Source organism: Oncorhynchus masou, chromosome 30, assembly GCF_036934945.1.
Source record: "Oncorhynchus masou masou isolate Uvic2021 chromosome 30, UVic_Omas_1.1, whole genome shotgun sequence".
NCBI lineage: Eukaryota > Metazoa > Chordata > Actinopteri > Salmoniformes > Salmonidae > Oncorhynchus > Oncorhynchus masou.
In genome coordinates, this window is record NC_088241.1 from 29,801,752 (window position 1) to 29,823,970 (window position 22,219).

A 22,219-nucleotide genomic window follows, 5' to 3' on the forward strand; every position below is an offset into this window, starting at 1 on the left:
GACAGAATGTTCAACTGCACAACACATGCATGACAACATAATTCTTTCATACTAATTAGCCTATTGTAAAGTAACACTTTCCTTGACACCCAGCTTCATGTCATGTTATGACAGTCATAACCCTGTCATAATATGTCATAACAGCTAACATAACTTGTCATAACCTGTCATATTATGGTCATAACACTGTCATGACCCATATATTTACACCTGTTGTGACATATATTGCATTATTTTATGTTTGGTTATGACACCTACATAAAAGTGTCAAAACCCACATTTATTCAAATGTATTTTTTCCCTGCCAAGAAGTTTCCTTTTGTTTGAAAATATGTTTCTTAAGTCCTTTGTTGTTGTTGTAATGAATTCTTTACAGTCATGTTTTTTTTCATCATATTTTAAATAACTTGTAGAAAATACACTGTCATTAAGCATTATGACCATCCTGTGCCACTTCACTTGGACTAAGAAAATGCACTTTATGATACTGTCAAGAAGCATTATGACCATCATAATCATATAGGCCTATCACATACATGCCCTTATGTCAGTCATCAGTCAAAAAAAAGGGTGTCTTGTCCTGCTTCTGAAATCTGCTCCTGCATTCATCCCAGCAAATGAGCGTTTGTCACGCCCTGACCATAGTTTGCGTTGTTTGTTTCTATGATTTTGTTGGTCGGGTGTGATATGAGTGGGCAGTCTATGTTGTATGTCTAGTTTGTCTGTTTCGATGTGTTTGGCCTGATATGGTTCTCAATCAGAGGCAGGTGTTAGTCGTTGTCTCTGATTGGGAACCATATTTAGGTAGCCTGTTTTGTCATTGTGGGGTGTGGGTGATTGTTCCTGTTTCCAGTGTTCACGTTACGGGACTATTTCGTCTTCGTTCAATTTGGTCGGTTTATTGTTTTTTTCTCCCCGTTGATCAAGTATTCTGTTAAAATGGATAATCATCACGCTGCATTTTGGTCCTCCTCTCTTTCGCCCGACAAAGAACGTTACAATATCTAAATAGGTGTACAGAGGACCATTATCAGCAACCATCACTCCTGTGTTCCAATGGCACGTGTTAGCTAATCCAAGTTTATAATTTTAAAAGGCTAATTGATCATTAGAAAACCCTTTTGCAATTATGTTAGCACAGCTGAAAACTGTGGTCCTGATTAAAGAAGCAATAAAACTGGCCTTCTTTAGATTAGTTGAGTATCTAGAGCATCAGCATTTGTGGGTTCGATAACAGGCTAAAAATGTCCAGAAACAAATAACTTCCTTCTTAAACTTGTCAGTTTAGTCTTGTTCTGCGAAATGAAGACTATTCCATGCGAGAAATTGCCAAGAAACTGAAGATCTCGTACAATGCTATTTCCCTGATTAAAATGCAAATCAATTTATAACATTTTTAACATGCGTTTTCTGGACTTTTTTGTTGTTATTCTTTCTCTCACTGTTCAAATAAACCTACCATTAAAATTATAGACTGATCATTTCTTTGTCAGTGGGAAAACGTACAAAATCAGCAGGGGATCAAATATGTTTTTCCCTCAGTGTACACACAGTGCTTATAGAAAGTCTACACCCCCTTGAACAAAAAACAAAAATGTGAGTTACAAAGTGGGATTGAAATAGATTTAATTGCATTTTTTGTCATTGATATACACAAAATACTCGATAATGTCAAAGTGAAAAGAAAATTCTACAAATTCTACAAATTAAATAACTCATATAGTAATTTCATTAGTATTCCCCCATTTCTTTAGGCAAGCCTAAATGAGTTCAGAAGTAATATTTGGCTTAACAAATCAGATACGTTGTTTAGACTCACTCTGTATGAAATAATAGGGGTTGGCATGATTTTTTAATAACTACCCCTTCCTCTGTCCCCCAAACATACAACATCTGTAAGTTCCCTCAATCAAGTATTGAATTTCAAGCAAAGATTCAACTACAAAGACAAAGGAGCTTTTCGAAAGCCTCATAAAGAAGGGCAGTGATTTGTTGATGGGTAAGAATAACAAATTAGACATTGAACATATCTTTATGCATGGTGACGTTAATAATTATGCTGTGGATGATGTATTAAACCACCCAGACACATCAAAGATGCAGTCGTCCTTCTGATCTGAGCTGCAGGACAGGAAGGAAACAGCTTCACCATGAGACCATTGGTGATTTTATTGTTGACTTCAATGGCTGTGATGGGAGAAAACTGAGAACTGGTAAACAACATTATAGTGACTCCACAATACTGACTTAACAGAGTGAAAATAAATGAAAAAATATGCACATGTATGCAACAAGGCACTAAAGTAATGTGCAAAAAACCAGCATAGGAATACACTTTTTGGACTAAATGCAAGCCTTATGTGTACTTCTTCTTCTTTGCTATCATGGCGTTCGCACATTTTGATTGTGCATACCGCCACCTACTGTGCGGTAGTGTGTGGTCAATCACTTACATTTTGTGATTAAACAATGAAAAAGAAAGGCAGGAAAGGAAAATACTGCACCACCAACTAACCCTACACTCACAGTACCAGTCAACCAGCTTCATGAGGTAGTCACCTGGAATGCATTTCAATTAACAGGCGTGCCTTGTTAAAAGTTAAGTTATGGAATTTCTTTCTTTATTAATGCGTTTGAGCCAATCAGTTGTGTTGTGACAAGGTAGGGTTGGTATACAGAAGACAGCCTCTATAGTAAAAGACCAAGTCCATATTATGGCAAGAACAGCTCAAATAAGCAAAGAGAAATGAAAGTCCACCATTACTTTAACTTCTTATGGCTGGGGGCAGTATTGAGTAACTTGGATGAATAAGGTGCCCAGAGTAAACTGCCTGCTACTCAGGCCCAGAAGCTAAGATATGCATATTATTAGTAGACTTGGATGAAAAACATTCTGAAGTTTCTAAAATTGTTTGAATGATGTCAGTGAGTATAACATAACTCATATGGACTTTTCGTCTGGCCTGCGCCTTGGATTTGGATTTGTGAACTAAACGCATAAACAAAAAGGAGGTATTTGGACATAAATTATGGACTTTATCGAACAAAACAAACATTTATTGTGGAACTGGGATTCCTGGGAGTGCATTCTGATGAAGATAATCAAAGGTAAGTGAATATTTATAATGCTATTTCTGACTTATGTTGACTCCACCACATGGTGGGTATCTGTATGGCTTGTTTTGGTCTCTGAGCGCTGTACTCAGATTATTGCATGGTGTGCTTTTTCCCGTAAAAGCTTTTTTGAAATCTGACACAGCGGGTGCATTAAGGAGAAGTATATATATATATATATATATATATATATATATATATATATATTTCCATGTATAACACTTGTATTTTCATCAACATTTATGATGAGTATTTCTGTAAATTGATGTGGCTCTCTGCAAAATCACCGGATGTTTTGGAAGCAAAACATCACTGAACATAACGCGCCAACGTAAACTGAGATTTTTGGATATAAATATGAACGTTATTGAACAAAACATACATGTATTGTGTAACATGAAGTCCTATGAGTGTCATCTGATGAAGATCATCAGAGGTTAGTGATTAATTTTATCTCTATTTCTGCTTTTTGTGACTCCTCTCTTTGGCTTGAAAAATGGCTGTGTTTTTCTGTGACTAGGTGCTGACCTAACATAATCGCATGGTATACTTTTGTCGTAAAGCCTTTTTGAAATTGGACACTGTGGTGCGATTAACAACAAGTGTATCGTTAAAATGGTGTATAATACTTGTATGTTTGAGGAATTCTAATTATGAGATTTCTGTTGTTTGAATTTAGCGCCCTGCACTTTCACTGGTTGTTGTCATATCGATCCCGTTAACGGGATTTCAGCCGTAAGACGTTAAGGCATGAAGGTCAGTCAATCTGGAAAATGTCAAGAACTTTGAAAGTTTTTCAAATGCAGTCGCTAAAACCAGCAAGCGCTATGATTAAACTTGCTCTCATGTGGACCACCACAGGAAAGGATGATCCAGAGTTACCTCTGCTGCAGAGGATAAGTTCATTAGAGTTACCAGCCTCAGAAATCGGCAATTAACTGCACCTCAGAATGCAGCCCAAATAAATTCTTCAGAGTTCAAGAAACAGACACATCTCAACATCAACTCTTCAGAGGAGACTGTGTGAATCAGGCCTTCGTGGTCAAATTGCTGAAAGAAATCACTACTAAAGGACACCAATAATAAGAAGAAACTTGCTTGGGCCAAGAAACACGAGCAATGGACATTAGACAAGTGGAAATCTGTCCTTTGGTCTGATGAGTCCAAATAAGAAATTTTTGGTTCCAACCGCAATGTCTTTGTGAGATGCAGAGTTGGTGAACGGATGATCTCTGCATGTGTGATTCCCACTGTGAAGCATGGAGGAGGAGGTGTGATGGTGTGGGAGTGCGTTGCTTTATTTAAAATTCAAGGCACACTTAACAAGCATGGCTACCACAGCATTCTACAGCAATACGCCATGCCATCTGTTTTGCACTTAGTGGGACTTTCATTTGTTTTTCAACCCAAAGCACAGCTCCAGGCTGTGTAAGGGCTATTTTACCAGGTAGAGTGATAGAATGCTGCATCAGATGACCTGGCCTCTACAATCACACGACCTCAACGCAATTGAGATGTTTTGGGATAAGTTGGACCGCAGAGTGAAGGAAAAGCAGCCAACATGTGCTCAGCATATGTGGAAACTCCTTCAAGACTGTTGGAAAAGCAATCCAGATGACTACTTCATGAAGCTGGTTGAGAGAATGCCAAGTGTGTGCAAAGCTGTCATCAAGACAAAGGGTTGCTACTTTGAAGAATCTAAAATATAACATGTTGTAATGGCTGTTGGTGGAAGAAGGTGAGGACCAAGGTGCAGTGTGGTACGTGTTCATCCTTTTATTAATGGAACTGAACACTGATTAACAAAACTACAACGAGAACAACCAAAACAGTTCTGTCTGGTGCAGACACACAAAGACAGAAAACAACTACCCACAAACACCAGGTGGGAACAGGCTACTATGGTTCTCAATCAGAGACAACGATTGACAGCTGCCTCTGATTGGGAACCATACCAGGCCAATCACATAGAAATACAAACATAGAATACCCACCCACATCACACCCTGACCAAACTAAAAAATAGAAACATACAAAGCAATCTACGGTCAGGGCGTGACACATGTTTAACCCTTTTTTGGTTACCACATGATTCCCTTTGTTTAATTTTGTAGTTTTGATGTCGACAATGTAGAAAACAGTACAAATAAAGAAAAACCCTTGAATGAGTAGGGGTGTCCACACTTTTGAATGGTACTGTTTTATACACCATTATTTAATACAAATCTAAATCCCCACCCCATTCCACTACTTTGTCCCTAACTGATCCTACACCAGGCCAACGGACTGGGAGATAGGGACTCGTTCGTTCAACACACCTTGAAACTCTTCTGCAGTAAAACCTTGTACACCCAAGTACTTCTCTGCAGCTGATAACCATGGCAATGAACGCTAAGAAGCCAAACTTACTGACAAACAAATTTGTATCACTCTGTATTGGCCTAGGTCTACTACTCACCCTTGACCAATCATCCTCAACTCTCTTCACTGCCTCAGTATATGACACCTTCTGTTCTACTCTGACCCTGGCAACCTCAACCTTTCTCTCACACCGGGCACTTCTGATCCCCAGCAACATGGGCACCCCCACAATTGACACAGTTTTTTCCACCGATACTACAAATTTGTTCGTCCCATGCCCTCCTGCACACTTCTCACATCTCCTAATCTCCATCCTACACACTGCTGCAACATGACCATAAGCTTGGCATCTGAAACACCTTAGTGGTTCCGACACAAGTTATTTGGACTGACTGGATAACTGACATATCCTAACATGACTTTATCAGGTAAAGATTCTGCTTCAAAACTCAAAAGGACAGACAATGTCTTCTCAGTTTCACCACACTCACCACTGGGTCTGCGTCGCACCAATCAGAGGGTGTCACAGACACAAAGAATTTTCCATTTCAGTTATAAGTTCCAGTCATCTCCTGGGATTTCTTTTAGGTAGCATTCTTTGTTTCTGCCAAGGCCCGTATGCGTCCTTCAGAAATGTGAGTACATATTTCTTACTCTTCATGTGTTTATGTTGTGGACACACTCTGCTATTATTTTTTTGGTTTCTCTTCGTTATACTAATTGGTGTTTTTCAGCACAATAAGAGCTAAGACCTCAATATTTGTGGTACACTCTACACAGTTGTGTTCTGTGAGTGTCACTAAGTAGGCGGATACCCCATTTCACGGGTGCACAATTCATAGGTTAGGCTGCAGAGAGCAGTATGAATGGCCAATACACACAATAGAATGATTGCAAAGGTGATTCCCCACAGTCAAAGTCCTGCAATAAGAGCTAAGACAGATGTTATGGATGTTAAACTGGTGAGTTTTTTGATGCTACCAAACATGCATTTGCACACTGCAGTCAGTGCACAACAGAGCCAAAGGCGCTGTTAATGTCATTAGCAAGCCATTTGTTTTCTCAGCAGTTTGAGTAACGTTAGTGTCCTGTCTGACAGTGAAATGTGGCTAAGTTAGGTAGCGCTTACTGTAACTTGGACTATGGAGTAGCTAGCTACTAGTAGTGTTATGGCATTTGGATGTAAACTAATGTTAGCTAGCTTCTGTGTCAAGGTCAGCAGTTGTTGTTTGGCTCTAGCTAGCTAGCTAATGGCTGAAGTTATTTGTGTAACAAACTGTCCATAAACAAATATAGCTAACTCCCTTTCTTTGCCTTTTCGTTAGCTAGCTAGCTGACTGGTGTTAGCTAGCTACAGAGGTTAGCTGCTGGACTTTGGTCAAGCAAGCTAGCTAGCTAATAATGTTAACAGCAGCTATGTTGTTGCAGAGCAACCGAGTTTCTGACCTGGTTTTGGGTGAGTTTCTGAGATTTGGCTGAGTTGATTTGCAAATTTAAAAAAGGTGGTATCTCAAACCTAAAAGAGTTCATTGGCTGTTCCCATAGGATAACCCTTTGAAAACCCCTTTTTGGTTCCAGATAGAACCTATTAGTTCCATGTAGAACATTTTCCCCAGAGGAGTCTACATGGAACCCCAAAGGGTTCTACCTGGAAACAAAAAGGGTCCTTCAAAGGTGCACCTATGGAGACACCCGAAGAACCCCTTTGGAACACTAAGAGTGTAGTGTAGGTAGATCCAATTGATGTAGCACCACTTCTAATAGAATACCATTGTAAAGCAAATAAAATCCTATTTAATCTCGCTTTTTTTCCCAGGTGCAAAACCCTTGTGTCCTGATTCAACAGACACCTACCATGGTGAGTCATGTAAAGTTTCTTCCTTTTCTCTCTTGCTCATTCTCCCTGTCGCTCACTCAAACTCACATATGTGCGCAGTTGCAGAGAAGAGGAAGAGATTTGCCAATAACCTCAATTTCTAACAATGTTTGTTGCTGAAATGATATGTCAGACAACTTTTGAACAAGATTATATGTTATTGTCTCTTTATTGCCTCTTTACACATACTTACATTTTTACAATGGGTTAAAAATGGTCATTATCCAACTTCTGTCTAACGTTGATATCTTCTTTCTTAAAATGTTTCAGATTGATGACTAATTCATTAAATTCCCACTTCAATATGAAGGGACAGAGGAGCAAACATGCCTTTGCTATGACTTTTTGTCGATTCTGTTAAAGATATTTTACTGTGCGTTACTGTTCTGTTGTGTTGTCATGACTGTCTTGTGAGGATCTCAATGGGTCAGATCCTCTTGGAAATGGCTGACAATAACCAGACCTTCTCCCACCCGCAGGGGGGAGGATGGAACTGGTGTGGGTGTTTTGATAATACCTCCACGCCCGGTCATAAATTAAGCAGGAGAGGACTCTCTCTCTACCCTCCAGTATTGGCTAAAGGAATGTCCCTTTGTCTCCAGAGACTTTTGCCCACCCAAAACTCTTAATGTCCAAAAAGTGGATAATGGAACAATAATTCTAACATAAAGAATTTTGGGAATGGTCAGTGGGGAAATGTAGAATACTAATGTCATATTGTTTTTCATTGTGTGATGTCATTAAAAACAAACTGTATGGACGAAAATCTGTAACTTGGAAAGGAAACCCCCTTTATCTGTCAAGTTTCCATCCAATATGTTGTGCATAGGACATGAACAATGCTGAAAGTATTTTTGTTAGGATAGATATTTGATTTTAGGAGTTATAAGGGATAACTTCTAATCATACCCTTTGCACATTAAGTAGCCACACTCTGAGTGAGGTCAGAAGAGCGTGTCAGACGGAAGGAGACGTCCTTTTGGCCAGAGTGCATAACAAGTCTTGGTAATGAAATTCACATTAGACCAGAAAAGTGTGTGTGGAGCAATCGCTACACGTCGGAAATGATTGGAACTTTGAACCTCAACACGAGGTGAAGAAATAAACTCATCTTCCTTTAGACCAGAGAGACGAAAAGCTGCAGCTCACGTCCATAGTGGTCAGAATTCTGAACCCTGAATAATCAACACGAGGAGGAGGTTCAGAATGATGAATATGATAAGAGGTAATGATTAATAAGGTGACTGTTTATCGATGAAATAGATATATACAGTTAAAGTCAGAAGTTTACATACACCTTAGCCAAATACATTTAAACTCAGTAAACCCCGGTTTTCACAATTCTTGACACTTAATCCTAGTAAAAAATCCCTGTCTTAGGTCAGGTTAGGATCACCACTTTATTTTAAAGTGAATTATAGTAGAGATAATTATTTATTTCAGCTTTTATTTCTTTCATCACATTCCCAGAGGGTCAGAAGTTTACATAGACTCAATTAGTATTTGGTAGCATTGCCTTTAAATTGTTTAACTTGGGTCAAATGCATCGGGTAGCTTTCCACAAGCTTCCCACAAGAGGTTGGGTGAATTTTTGCCCATTTCTCCTGACAGAGCTGATGTAACTGAGTCAGGTTTGTAGGCCTCCTTGCTCGCACACAATGTTTCAGTTCTGTCTACAAATGATCTATAGGATAGAGGTCGGGGCTTTGTGATGGCCACTCCAATACCTTGACTTTGTTGTCCTTAAGCCATTTTGCCACAACTTTGGAAGTATGCTTGGGGTCATTGTCCATTTGGAAGACCCATTTGCGACCAAGCTTTAACTTCCTGACTGATGTCTTGAGATGTTGCTTCAATATATCCACGTAATTTGTCTTCCCCATGATGCCTATTTTGTGAAGTGCACCAGTCCCTCCTGCAGCAAAGCACCCCACAATATGCTGCTGCCACCCCCATGCTTCATGGTTGGGACGATGTTCTTCTGCTTAAAAGCCTCCCCCTTATTCCTCCAAACATAAGGATGGTCATTATGGCCAAACAGTTCTATCTTAGTTTCATCAGACCAGAGGACATTTCTCCAAAAAGTAAGTTATTTGTCCCCATGTGCAGTTACAAACCATAGTCTAGCTTTTTTATGGCTATTTTGCAGCAGTTGCTTCTTCCTTGCTGAGTGGCCTTTCAGGTTATGTCGATATAGGACTCGTTTTACTGTGGATTTTGAGACTTTTGTGTCTGTTTCCTCCATTATTTTCACAAGGTCCTTTGCTATTGTTCTGGGATTGATTTGCACTTTTCGCACCAAAGTACTTTCATCTCTAGGAGACAGAATGCGTCTCCTTCCTGAGCGGTATGACGGTTGCGTGGTCCCATGGGGTTTATACTTGCGTACTATTGTTGTGCAGATGAAAGTGGTACCTTCAGGCATTTGGAAATTGCTCCCAAGGATGAACCAGACTTGTGGAGGTCTACAATTTTTTCTGAGGTCTTGGCTGATTTAGTTTGATTTTCCATTGATGTCAAGCAAAGAGGCACTGACTTTGAAGGTAGGCCTTGAAATACACCCACAAGGAAACCTCCAATTTACTCAAATTATGTCAATTAGCCTATCAGAAGATTCTAAAGCCATGACATCTTTTTCTGGAATTTTCCAAGCTGTTTAAAGGCACAGTCAACTTAGTGTATGTAAACTTCTGACCCACTGGAATTGTGATACAGTGAAATAATCTGTATATAAACAATTGTTGCACAAAGTAGTTGTCCTAACCGACTTGCCAAAACTGTAATTTGTTAACAAGAAATATGTGGAGTGGTTGAAAAACAAGTTTTAATAACTCCAACCTAAGTGTATGTAAACTTCCGACTTCAACTGTACTTTATAGAGTTTAATTCGGGAGATGGTAACTCTTTAAACAATTTATTCCATGGTGCCCCAAATCCTAATGAGTTAATTGTTACATGATTAATTTAATCGGGTAACAATTCAACGTAGTTAGTGGATTAAATAAATAATCATATTACTGAAGGTAAAGTCACGACAAGGTCCTGCATGCCCACATTATGCCTATCATTTCTTCTCTTTTTATGCTTACAGTAAGTGCCATGAAAAGCCAGAAAACGCAGTAGGTTGATCTGTTGCTGTTGCTGTAAAGTCCTAAAATATGCCCCTGGCTGCAGTGGTGTAGAAGGATGCAAACTATGTATATGAACACCTTTAAGCTACAACTGCAACAAAATGTGTCAACTAGCAGCATTGAAATATCTATAGGCAGCTGATTCCACAAAGTTTCTTCAAAGAATATCCTTTTGCAGTTTTCTTTAAAAATCTAAAATTGATACAGATGTAATGCGCTGATTCTCTTCATTGCAGATCTGACACATCACACGACTCTTCAAGAGAGCCACTATGCCCCAGATCGCCTTCTGTGCTCAGACCTTGTGAGGCTCTGTCCCATCAAACCATACTTATTAATAATTAATCAAATAAGACAATGGGCCTTTATGTACTCTGTGCCCCAGTCTTTCTATGCATGTAATGTCTGTGGGTGAATTTTGAAACAATTACTGTATGCCGATGTGTGAAAAATTGTGATGTAGATTTGTTTTTGCCATTGCTTGATCTATTTAAAATGTAAGAATATGTTGCAGATTAACTTTATTTGGTGACTATGGAAACAAATAGAAATGTACTGAACAATGTTTTCAATCTCCAACTTTATCCTCAGCAATACATATTACAGTACACTCTTAGAAAAAAAGGCACCATCTAGAACCTAACAGGTTTATTCGGCTGTCCCCATAGGATAACCCTTTGAAGAACCCTTTTTGGTTGCAGGTAGAACCTTTTGGGGTTCTATGTAGGACACTTTACACAGAGGGTTCTACGTGGAACCAAAAAGGTTTCTCCAATGGGGACAGTTGAATAACCCTTTCGGAACCTTTTAGGAAAAAAAAGTGTAGGTTATAAGCAGTAGTCAGGTGGTCATTACCAGGTTATGATGAGATCTTAACTATGACCAGTAGGCTGCATAATATAGTGGTCACAATTATGACCAACTAGTCATATGGTGGTCAGAAAAATATGTTATATTCTGGTCAGTAAAAATATTGTAATGACCTGGCTAGATCCTAAATTAACAAATGTCCAGACAGAGGATTGCGTTTACGAATTACCGATGTTAATATTAACTAAACTCATCACAGGCTGTTTGGCCGTAGCCCACGCCAAATAAATCAAGGAAAACAGTATCAAACAAAGGTGAGCAATCTCTTGTTAAGACCAGACGTAAAGAGGGAGAACAATGACGAAGTATGGTCTTAAATGTGCGGTGCTCCACCCCCTTCCAAACTATCTACTACAGTTCGAGAGGTGGCAGTATAGGTAAAACCTGACCCTTTACACCAATTTTAAAATAACCGGAAATAGCAGTGAATGCGGAAGATGAAAGATGGAGGCGGCTGTGTTCATTCTATCACTGGTTGACTGCTGTGCTTTGATTTTTCTGGCGGTGTACTTCGTATCCTTTTCTTGAACATTAGCTAATACGTTATGTACTGGATCTCTAGTAATATTCTTTGTTACAATCCATACGTTAGCGCTCGTGCTTTGTGGGTCCATGTCTGTGGCAGATAAGTGCTAGTTAACGGTGGCTGTGATTTAGCCATTATCAAACGGATCAATCCAATCCCTACTGCTGTGTCTTGATAAACGAACGTTAGCGGAACTAGCCAGTAAGGGCCAGTCAGCCAACGCCCTGTTCGTCCTTTGCACTTCAAAATGTCGATCTTCTGGCTGTCAACAGAAGTGTTGACATATTTTAGATGCAGTGTCTGCTGCTTGTTTTTTCATAGCAAACGTTCAGTGGTTAAACAGACCGTGAGTCCTAGTTACTCACACATTCCTAAGTATTCAATGGCTTCCTCGCTTGAGTTAGCTGACATTCAGAATATAGAGAAACTGTTACTGTATAGCTAAACGTTAGCCTTATACATCTCTGCCAAGACAGTTTACATACCTTAACTTCATGAATAGGTAATTACCCTCTCCGATCTAGAATGTGACTACATCAATGCACGAGCCTGCTGTTCGAAGTTAAACAGAGTAAGCACAGTTGCCATGGGTAATTTCATTTCAAATATATAGTTTTGCTTGTACACGCAGCTAGCTAGCTCTCGAGAACCCAGGGGCATAGCCCCCCTTTACGGCTTTCGGTTAAAGGTGTAGACCACAACTGGCTCACTGTAAACTATAAATAAATCCCGACACTGTTTTAACGGTTCGAAACATAACATATCGTTTGCGATAAGGTTTTGGAAACATTTGGGACTTAACTTTCACATTAGCAAGAAATAATATGTCAAATTCCAAAATATACATTTGTGAATCGCAAATCGAGCATCACCGGGTTACATGTTGGTGTGCCAACGTTTCCAAATGTTCTTGAATTTCGGATTTCGTTTTAAAGTAGTTATATATGGCAGAGCACCCAGCGAATAAAGCGAGATATCTCACTTTGTTACCAAGCCGGGAGGCAGCCTGTGGTCAAAACGAGTGCAATCATTTTTACAAGGATTAAACGCCCCCTACCGGGTGAGCTAAATCGAACTCCTTCCATTGGATTTTTTTTTTTTTTTTACACAGCAGGGTGTAACTTTGATAAACTGTACAGTAAGCGTATTTTTTATATGAAAGTTAGCTGCAATGTGTAACTTTTTGGCCACTGGGTCAAATTCCCTTAGAAATGTGTTATAGATCTGTCATTCTCATTGAAAGCAAGTCTAAGAAGAGGTAGATATGTTATATGTGCGAATTCTGTGCTTACGTTTCCTTTTTGCATCTTTACTTTAGGTTTTGTACACCATTTTCATTCAAACAAATGAAATTACAATATTTTTGGTTATGGAAGATATTTCACAACGGTTTAGATGGTACAATGATTCTCTAGACTATACTTGCTGTTTTGTCAGAAACTGACATTTTTATTAAGTTCCAAATATTTCCAAAACCCAATCGAACTGAGGCGTATTTACGTTTAGACCGAGCATTTGGGTAGGTCAGTACATTTCCCACTGCAAAAAGGATGTGGAATGCCATAGTGCCCCACAGTGGAGGTGTCATAATACCCATAACCTAACAGTCAAACAGGAAATTGGTTCCAAACGTTTTCCACCCATCTAAAAATCCCCTATGTGAAAAATGAAATTCTTAAAATAAGTGCTGTGTTTCGTGTAGACTTACCCTGGCGTTATGTTTTGATAACCATGTTCTATCTCGGACAAGGTGATTTGTCAATATATTCTATTCCATTAACTCTGATTCGAAAATGCTAATTAGGATCAAAGTAGACATCATGCAAAACTACAAATCCCTGCAAGCACTTGCAAACCATCGCAAGCTGACACCTTTGCTAACAGGTACTGTGTCAATTTAAAACTTGCACGAGACAGTTCACAGAATTGTCCATTTAAAAGAAATTCAGCCAATTTATTCATTACTACATTTACCTAACATTAGATAATTCATCTAGTTAATTTTGCCTTGATTCGGCAGTCTCGTCCAGAACATCATGACATTTGTAGTTTTTAATGAGCCATTTATGATAGCCATATTTTGAAGGCACGTATAAGTAACAACTGCACGAGGACAGGCAGTGGCTGACACACACGTTACAAATAGTAGCTAGCTAGAAATTGAGCTAAAATGAGTTTTTCCAAAGAAAAGGAAGTAGACAATGAATGTAGGGTGTTCCAGCAAGAGTGGACTTAGAAATATTTCTTTATTGAGGTATCAGGGAAAGCTGTGTGCAAGGAGAGCATCACTGTCTTGAAAGACGACAACTTATCCCGACACTTTCAAATGAAGCATGCAGAGAAATATAGGAATATGTCTTCTGAGCAGAGGGCAAGTGCATCGAAATAGTTGCAAAAGCAGCAAGGACTTTTCACAAAACTGCATTCAGCAAACGACGGAATTGCGAGTGCTATCTAAGTACTGTCCTACACAATTGCTAAACATAGCAAGCCATTCGCTGAAGGCGAATTCATTAAAGAATGTTTAATTGACTCTGCAGCAATACTTTGCCCCGACAAGAAAGCTGTTTGAAAATGTTTCCCTGTCAAGACGAACGGCGACACGGCATGTTGAGGACATCACAGAGAATATGGAACAACAGTTGAAAGACAAGGCAAAGGATTTCACCTATTTCTCCTTGGCCCTGGATGAGAGCAGTGATGCATGTGACACGGCGCAAGTTGTTGATATTCTTATGAGGCATAACCCCAGACTTTGAAATGGCAGAGGACTTTGCTTCGGTGCAGTCAATGAAGAGCACAACCACAGTGAAATATTCATTGGAGGAGATTAACAAGTGTGTGACCACTGATGGGTGCCCCAACTTCACAGGAAAAAAACGTTGGCTTTTTGAAAATGATACAAGAACAAGTAGCTGAGCTGAACCCAGATCAGAACATTATTTTCCTGCATTCCATTATTAATCAGCAGGTGCTCTGTAAATGTGTTCTGAAAATGAGCCATGTTGTGCATGCAGTCACTAAAGTGGTAAACTTCATGAGAGCAAAATCTTTAAACCACAGGAAATTTGTCTCACTGTTGGAAGAGACCGAGTCGGATCATGCAGATTTCCCCTTACACAAACGTGAGATGGCTCAGTTTGGGGAAGGTGCTTAAAAGGGTGTGGGACCTGAAGTCGGAGATTGCTGAGTTTTTGCAAATTAAAGGAAAATATGTGGATTTCCATCAACTGCCAGATAAAGAATGGTTGGCTGATTTTTGCCTTCACTATGGACATGATGGCCTTCATGAATGAACTGAATTCCAAACTACAAGGAAGGGCCTTTTTACACATCAGATGTACAGCCTTGTCAAAGCCTTCAAGGGTAAGTTACTCTTCCTGACCTGCCAAGTAGAAGCCAACAATATCACCCACCTTCCGACACTACTAGTCTGTTCCCTATCAGATGACCAGTCATGCTCAGATGTTTGTACTGTTTGGGTCAACCTATGTATGTGAACAGACATTTTCAGTGATGAAATGTAACAAGTCAAGGCACAGATCATCTCTTACTGACTCACACCTCTCAGAAATCCTGCACATAGCGATGTCAGAAACTAAACCTGACCGAACTGCTGTAGTTAATGCCCATCAGTCTTTACTCCTTACTGATTGAGTAGTTGAAATGTACTGTTGAGTTCTCTTGTGTTTTTGTACATACCCGTTAACAAGAGTTCTGTCCGTGGTGCTGAATGCACAGTGTACTTTTCCCTCCGTGTAGTGCATTGCATGTTTAATAATGAAAATAACTACCAAAAGGAGAGCATGGATGTGGTTTATATCTGCATTTAAAAAAAGTAAAATAAGTAGCATATATGGATGTGATTTACAGTAGATATATCTGTCAACAGTCATACACATGATGTATAATCCTGTAATATGATTTAGGCCTGCGATGGCTAAAATATATTCTAATGAGGCTCTCCATGGAAAATAATTGCCCAGACCTGCCCTAGAGAGATTTACACAGTTATCAAGAAGTCACTCAACATGAGAAACAGCCTTTATTTGAAGTGTTTCTAAAATCCCCTATGAGAAAAATGAATGGTGGAAAAATTCTTGGAACCGTTTCCCTGTTCGACCGCCAGGTTTAATGGGTATTAAGACTCATACTGTGGTATTCTATAGGACTCATGATAAGTACAAGCTGTGCACCTGAGTGCAGAGCAGACATGAGAAAGAACGTCATATTTTGTTAATGTTGGTATAGTTTAAGGGAGTGAACAATATTTAAAATAAGGTTTACATGGAGAAAATCGGACCTCTCTGAAATGAAAATGGATGGCCCTACCTTCACTAAAATATATTTTACATAAACCCCCCTTGAACGCTTTTTTTTATTTATTTTTTTAAATCAACCCTCCCCTGTACCCAAAATAATAATTAAAACAAAAAGTAGATGGCAACTTTGACTCTCCTGAACTGCCCCCATAGTCCTACACAGTACAGCCATTGGTTAAACTGCACACAAAAATGTTTTTGATTACCCAGAGCAGGCCAGGGCTCAGGGTTGGATTATCCATTGCAGTGTGTAATGTAGCCTAGTTTCATTTACACCATCCCAGCAGCTATCTTAGAAATATAACTTTTCTCTGTGCTTTTCGAGCATGCACTTCGTAGCCAATAGGCTATGGATCGTTTGATTGAGAACACACTAAATAGCCTATAGGCGCACTTGATATTGAGTGCCCAGCGGAGAATCTGAGATGAGGTGCGGGATCGGGCACACATTGATTTATTGCCTAACAAGCAACTACTTCTAAAACAAAGAAATATTGACATTTCAATCAATTACAGATTACATGACCCTCCCCTGGACTAGATTTAATAAAATACTAAACCCTCCACTTGACTAATTAAAAAAGCATGACCTTCCCCCATTTTCCTCTAGGTAACCATTCTATAAATGTTGATCCATCCCTAAATCCATTTGAAATCAAATCACTTTTTGGCAGGATCCCTTTTGATTTAAGTAAAACTTTCCAGACATGGTTGTCCATGGAAAAAGTGGTCAGAAAGTGACTTTTTGGACCTGATTGTCAAAAGGTTCAGGAGATAAAGGTGCTAAGAGTTTACCAATTATTCGTACCCCCACCATACCATGAGACATCCAGGTCTTCTTCACTAGAAAGATAGTTTAGTGTGATATCATTTTAAAAGCTTACAAACAGTGTGGTCAAACTATTTTATTTAATTTGAAAAATATTTTTGAATACAGAATGTCATTTTGAAACCTTGAACATCAATTATCAAAAAAAAGTGTCAAAATATTTTTTCTTTGTTCTCATATATCCTATTTCACATCATCTGAGGTTTTTGGTTGAGACACAACATGCCCTTGAATAAATGTGTGTGTGGGGGGGGGGGGGGGGTCATTTCAATCATAGAAATATAATTCATAGAATGGAACCAACCCTTCAGACCACTGTAATTTAGCTAGTACACTATTGACAGTAGGTTTCCTATGGATGATTGACAGTATAATTTAAAACAACAGATATTCCCATTCAAGTCAACATTCTCTGATGTGTGGACATCCAACTATCTTTGTGGTACCATTCAAGATTTGACATTTCAATTTTATTTCCATATTTGAACATGTATCAGCCAAAACATGACACCCACCTTGTATTCAAGAGCATGTTGTCTTAACCGATGACACAACACAAACATCTTAGACTATGTATAATAGGGTCTAAGGTACAACATATACGAATAGCGTTTTTAGATCATTTATGTTAAAGGACATTATAAAAATAAATCTAGAAATTGTCAAACAATTTGACAACCCTGTTTTGTAAGGTTTTAAATTATATAAATCTCAACTGTTTATCTTTTCCAGTGATGACAACATGGTGGAGTTATGCAAAATGGGTTAACTTTGAGCAGCTTTTATCTCGTGAATGTTTTGGAATTCAGGTCCCTAAAGTCACTTTCTGAGCACTTTTCCAATGGTTAAATAAGCCTATGTATGGAAGGCTTCGTTCAAATCAAACAAAAGGTGTGCAGTCAAAAAGTTATTGAATTCAAATGGATTTACCCTACATGTAGGTAGTAACTTTCAGCTTCCTGACTTCTACCTCTGTGGCCCATTGTCTTTTATTTATTGTGTCCTGTATGCTTGTGCTCATATACTTTTCATAATGTGCATTTGCAGTGGGTTGTACCAGAGCTGGTAGGCCAGGCCCTGGCAACAGTGCTGATGCTTGTCTCCCTGCACTGGTTTGTCTTCCTACTCAACCTGCCTGTGGCCACCTGGAACATGTACAGGTAAGTACGTTGTACCTTTTGTTTGTGATGACAACTGAATGTTAATGACCAACGGCATCTTCTTGTCCTATGTGGACTGTAAAGACACTTTTGTGTCTGAGGAGTGAGGGGTTCCGCTCAGAGATGTCATCAGTGGCTGTGTTGTGAACCTTACAATAAGATATACTTTATTTTACATTAATATTAAAGTTCATTTCTCGACATCAGCATATGAACACAACACTATACACTTGAAGTCAGAAATGTACATTAAATGTACATAGCAAATACATAGCAAATACATAGCAAATACATTAAAACTCAGTTTTTCCACAATTCCTGACATTTAATGCCAGTAAAAATTCTTAGGTCAAGTTAGGATCACCACTTTATTTTAAGAAATGTCAATAATAGTAGAGAATGATTTATTTCAGCTTTTATTTATTTCATCACATTCCCAGTGAGTCAGGCGTTTACATACACTCAATTAGTATTTGGTAGCATTGCCTTTAATTTTTTTTTTTTACATGGGTCAAGCGTTTCGGGTAGCCTTCCACAAACTTCCCACAATAAGTTGCGTGAATTTTGGCCCATTTCTCCTGACAGAGCTGGTGTAACTGAGTCAGGTTTGTAGGCCTCCTTGCTTGCACACGCTTTTTCAGTTCTGCCCACAAATATTCTATAGGATTGAGGTCATGGCTTTGTGATGGCCACTCCCATACCTTGACTTTGTTGTCCTTAAGCCATTTTGCCACAACTTTGGAAGTATGCTTGGGGTCATTGTCCGTTTGGAAGACCCATTTGCGGCCAAGCTTTAACTTCCTGACTGATGTCTTGAGATGTTGCTTCAATATATCCACATAATTTTTCTTCCTCATGATGCCATCTATTTTGTGAAGTGCACCAGTCCCTCCTGCAGCAAAGCACCCCCACAATATGCTGCTGCCACCCCCGTGCTTCATGATTGGGATGGTGTTCTTCGGCTTGAAAGCCTCCCCCTTTTTCCTCCAAACATAACGATGGTCATCATGGCCAAACAGTTCTATTTTTGTTTCATCAGACCAGGGGACATTTCTCCAAATAGTACAATCTTTTTCCCCATATGCAGTTGCAAACCGTAGTCTGCCTTTTTTATGGCAGTTTTGGAGCAGTGGCTTCTTCCTTGCTGAGCGGCCTTTCAGGTTATGTCGATATAGGACTTGTTTTACTGTGGATATAGATACTTTTGTACCTGTTTCCTCCAGCTTGTCAAGCAGAGAGGCACTGAGTTTAAGGTATGCCTTGAAATACATCCACAGGTACACCTTCAATTGACTCAAAGTATGTCAATTAGCCTGTCAGAAGCTTCTATAATTTTCTGGAATTTTCAAAGCTGTTTAAAGGCACAGTCGACTTAGTGTATGTAAACCTCTGACCCACTGGAATTGTGATACAGTGAATTAAGTTAAATAATCTGTCTGTAAACAATTGTTGGAAAAATTACTTGTCATGCACAAAGTAGATGTCCTAACCGACTTGCCAAAACTATAGTTTGTTAACAAAACATTTGTGGAGTAGTTGAAAAACACGTTTTAATGACTCCAACCTAAGTGTATGTAAACTTCCTACTTTAACTGTATTACATGTGATACTAAAAACTGGAAAGTTAGTATGCAATTCACCCATTTACATTTTCACATATTCTACTGTCTGACAGTGTATTAGGACAGATGCAGGCCCATGTCCCACTGTTGGCAGGCCTTGCTCCTATTCTTACTGAAAAGTGAGACCCTTAATCTCCTTCTGGAGGGCAGCAGCTCAAATCATTGGGCAAGATTGTGTGGGGTCCTCTATGATGCTCTTGGCCCTGTCCCTTGCCTGTTTATCATAGTGGCTCTGAAGACCCCTGCATTTCAGCCCGTAGATCTTGGACCCCAGGTTCACAGTCCACCTGAGGATACACTTATTAGCCACTGACTGCCCACCGTACCAGGCCAGGAAACAGAAAATCAGCACACTCTCTATATGGCAGGTGTAGTAGTTAGAGAGTATCTAGCTGTTGACGTTCAGTTGTCTGTCTGCGCAGGAGGTACAGTCGTAGTTGGTATTTTTTATTGATGTTCTGAATGTTGGCATTAAAAGGGTGTGCTGTCCATGATGGTTCCCAGGTACCTACAACTCAACACTCTATCTCTTCACCAATCAGGACTAGGTGGCTCACTGAGTCTGCCTTCCCCATGAAATCAGTAAGCAGTTTTGTTGAGTTTGGGGTAGTTATTGCACCAGTCATGAACCCTGTTTACGTCTGTTTGGAAATGCAGTGTGTCATCTGAGGGTTCCCGGTGGTGTCTGCATATTTCACTGCCAAGCAGTTCCCATCAGAGCCTTTCAGGTCATTGGTGCATATGAATAATAGCACTGTAGAGATGACAGTTCCTTTTGGGGAACCGGTATATATACACAGAGGAAGTGATGTTGTTGAACTTGACATACTGCCCCCTGTTCAGCAGGAAGTCCAGCACCCACAAGTAATACTATAACTACCCTCGCCCATGTAAGCCCCTTACAAACGCTCCAACTCTTAGAGATATAGCCCACACCCAAGCTGTTACCTACAATGCTATGGTTGTTCTAGTGTCTCGAGTGTTGTCTACCTATTGTTTATCTGACAGGGTTTGGAAGGTGCCCATGGGAAACATGGGGGTGTTTGACCCCACTGAAATCCACAACCGGGGACAACTAAAGTCTCACATGAAAGAGTCCATGATCAAACTCGGCTTCCACCTGCTCTGCTTCTTCATCTACCTGTACAGGTAAGAGACTGGCCCTTGCTGTCTGGGATTCTATATGCTAGCCGCTGTCACGTTACAGTACTAACATAGCTAATCTTACTGCTCCTTTATTTATTGCTTAGTACAGGATAACATATGTTTAGCCTGAGCTTAAGTTTTGTTTTAATGTAATTTCTTCACTTGTCACACGATTCCTTTCTCCTCCACAGCATGATCCTGGCACTGATCAACGATTGAGATCCTCATGGCTGTTTTAATCCAATCGGCCAAATCACAAACTATTCAGAATGTGGTGTTCAATATGTCCTGGTCCTCAGTCCTCTGCTCAGCTGAAGTCACCTGACATTACACTCCCCTTGGACACCTAATCATTGCTCAGCCCCCTCCCCTCCATTACGTACTTCTGTGTTCTCATAACTGCCCTGGAATTGTGTGAGTGCGTGCTTTCGTTCAGCCTGTGTCCAACAATGCTGTCCATGCACTGCTCCTCTGGGCAGATGGAAAACATGACAATCATACAGGCAAGATGGTGCATACGATTGGCTAACATATTTTCAGCCAAGAGCCAATCACAAAAGCTAGCACATCCTCTTGCAGCCTGCCAAACATCATCTTTGATATGTCAATGCCATATTTGATTATCATATTTATTTTTTTGTCTCTTGTCAACATGCTGGAAAATCCTTAAATCCTTGAATATCCTTTGCAGAATACTAACCTGTGTTTTGGAGATTTATTTCTATATTTTCTTGGTCTCTTAACATCAATAAGTTGTAGATCTGACATTCCCTGACTGCTGAAAGTTGCACATTTGATTGGTATTATAAAAGTGTTCTCAGGGGAATACATGCACCTGGATTGGAAAATGTTTTTCAACCCTATTTTTATCACTCGACTGTGTATCAATGGGCAATATAACCTCGATTCAATCCGTAGCACTGAAGAGCAATTTCCAATTGAGCTGATGTATAGTGCTTCAGATTGAATCAAATCCCTTGTCTGTATTATATTTCACTATGTATGTTATTTGTGCAGTTTGAGAATGACCATGTTCCAGCCAAATGTGTTTCTCCATGGGGAAAGGGTGCGTGTTCAGATTGTATTAAATCAAACTAAAATTACTCGTTTTTTGTGGGGTTTCTTAAATAAACTTGAAAGAGAACAATTGGTGTCTTTTTCTTGTGAGATCATATTGTGGTAGGGCTAATACTGTAGTCCAAAGTCATGTTTTGAAAATATAATTTCCGTGACTGTGTTTCGTAAGCTGCTAATCATTAAAG

General features: G+C 39.5%; 1 protein-coding gene across 3 annotated transcripts; it reads left to right on the plus strand.

Moving 5' to 3' along the window:
- The first annotated feature begins 11,758 nt into the window (after positions 1 to 11,758).
- LOC135522501 (protein cornichon homolog 4-like) lies at positions 11,759 to 22,104 on the plus strand. Of its 3 annotated transcripts, XM_064948802.1 has the most exons (5): positions 11,759 to 11,865; positions 12,381 to 12,449; positions 18,077 to 18,189; positions 20,820 to 20,960; positions 21,149 to 22,104. In XM_064948802.1, exons 1-5 carry the CDS (start codon positions 11,797 to 11,799, stop codon positions 21,174 to 21,176), a joined length of 420 nt encoding a protein of 139 aa, XP_064804874.1. In that variant the 5' UTR covers positions 11,759 to 11,796; the 3' UTR covers positions 21,177 to 22,104. The 3 variants fall into 3 exon arrangements, with proteins under 3 accessions (XP_064804874.1, XP_064804875.1, XP_064804873.1); XM_064948803.1 differs by lacking the exon at positions 11,759 to 11,865 and having other exon boundaries at positions 12,388 to 12,468; XM_064948801.1 differs by lacking the exons at positions 11,759 to 11,865; positions 12,381 to 12,449 and adding an exon at positions 12,475 to 15,244.
- The last annotated feature ends 115 nt before the right edge of the window (positions 22,105 to 22,219 follow it).

What these genes read in the sequence shown, in the direction of transcription:
- LOC135522501 (XM_064948801.1), top strand. Translation starts at nt 15,092, where the DNA reads ATGTGGATTTCCATCAACTGCCAGATAAAGAATGGTTGGCTGATTTTT. An exon ending in GCCACCTGGAACATGTACAG is followed by an intron (nt 18,190 to 20,819) that starts GTAAGTACGTTG and finishes TTTATCTGACAG; the next exon opens with GGTTTGGAAGGTGCCCATGG. An exon ending in TTCTTCATCTACCTGTACAG is followed by an intron (nt 20,961 to 21,148) that starts GTAAGAGACTGG and finishes TCTCCTCCACAG; the next exon opens with CATGATCCTGGCACTGATCA.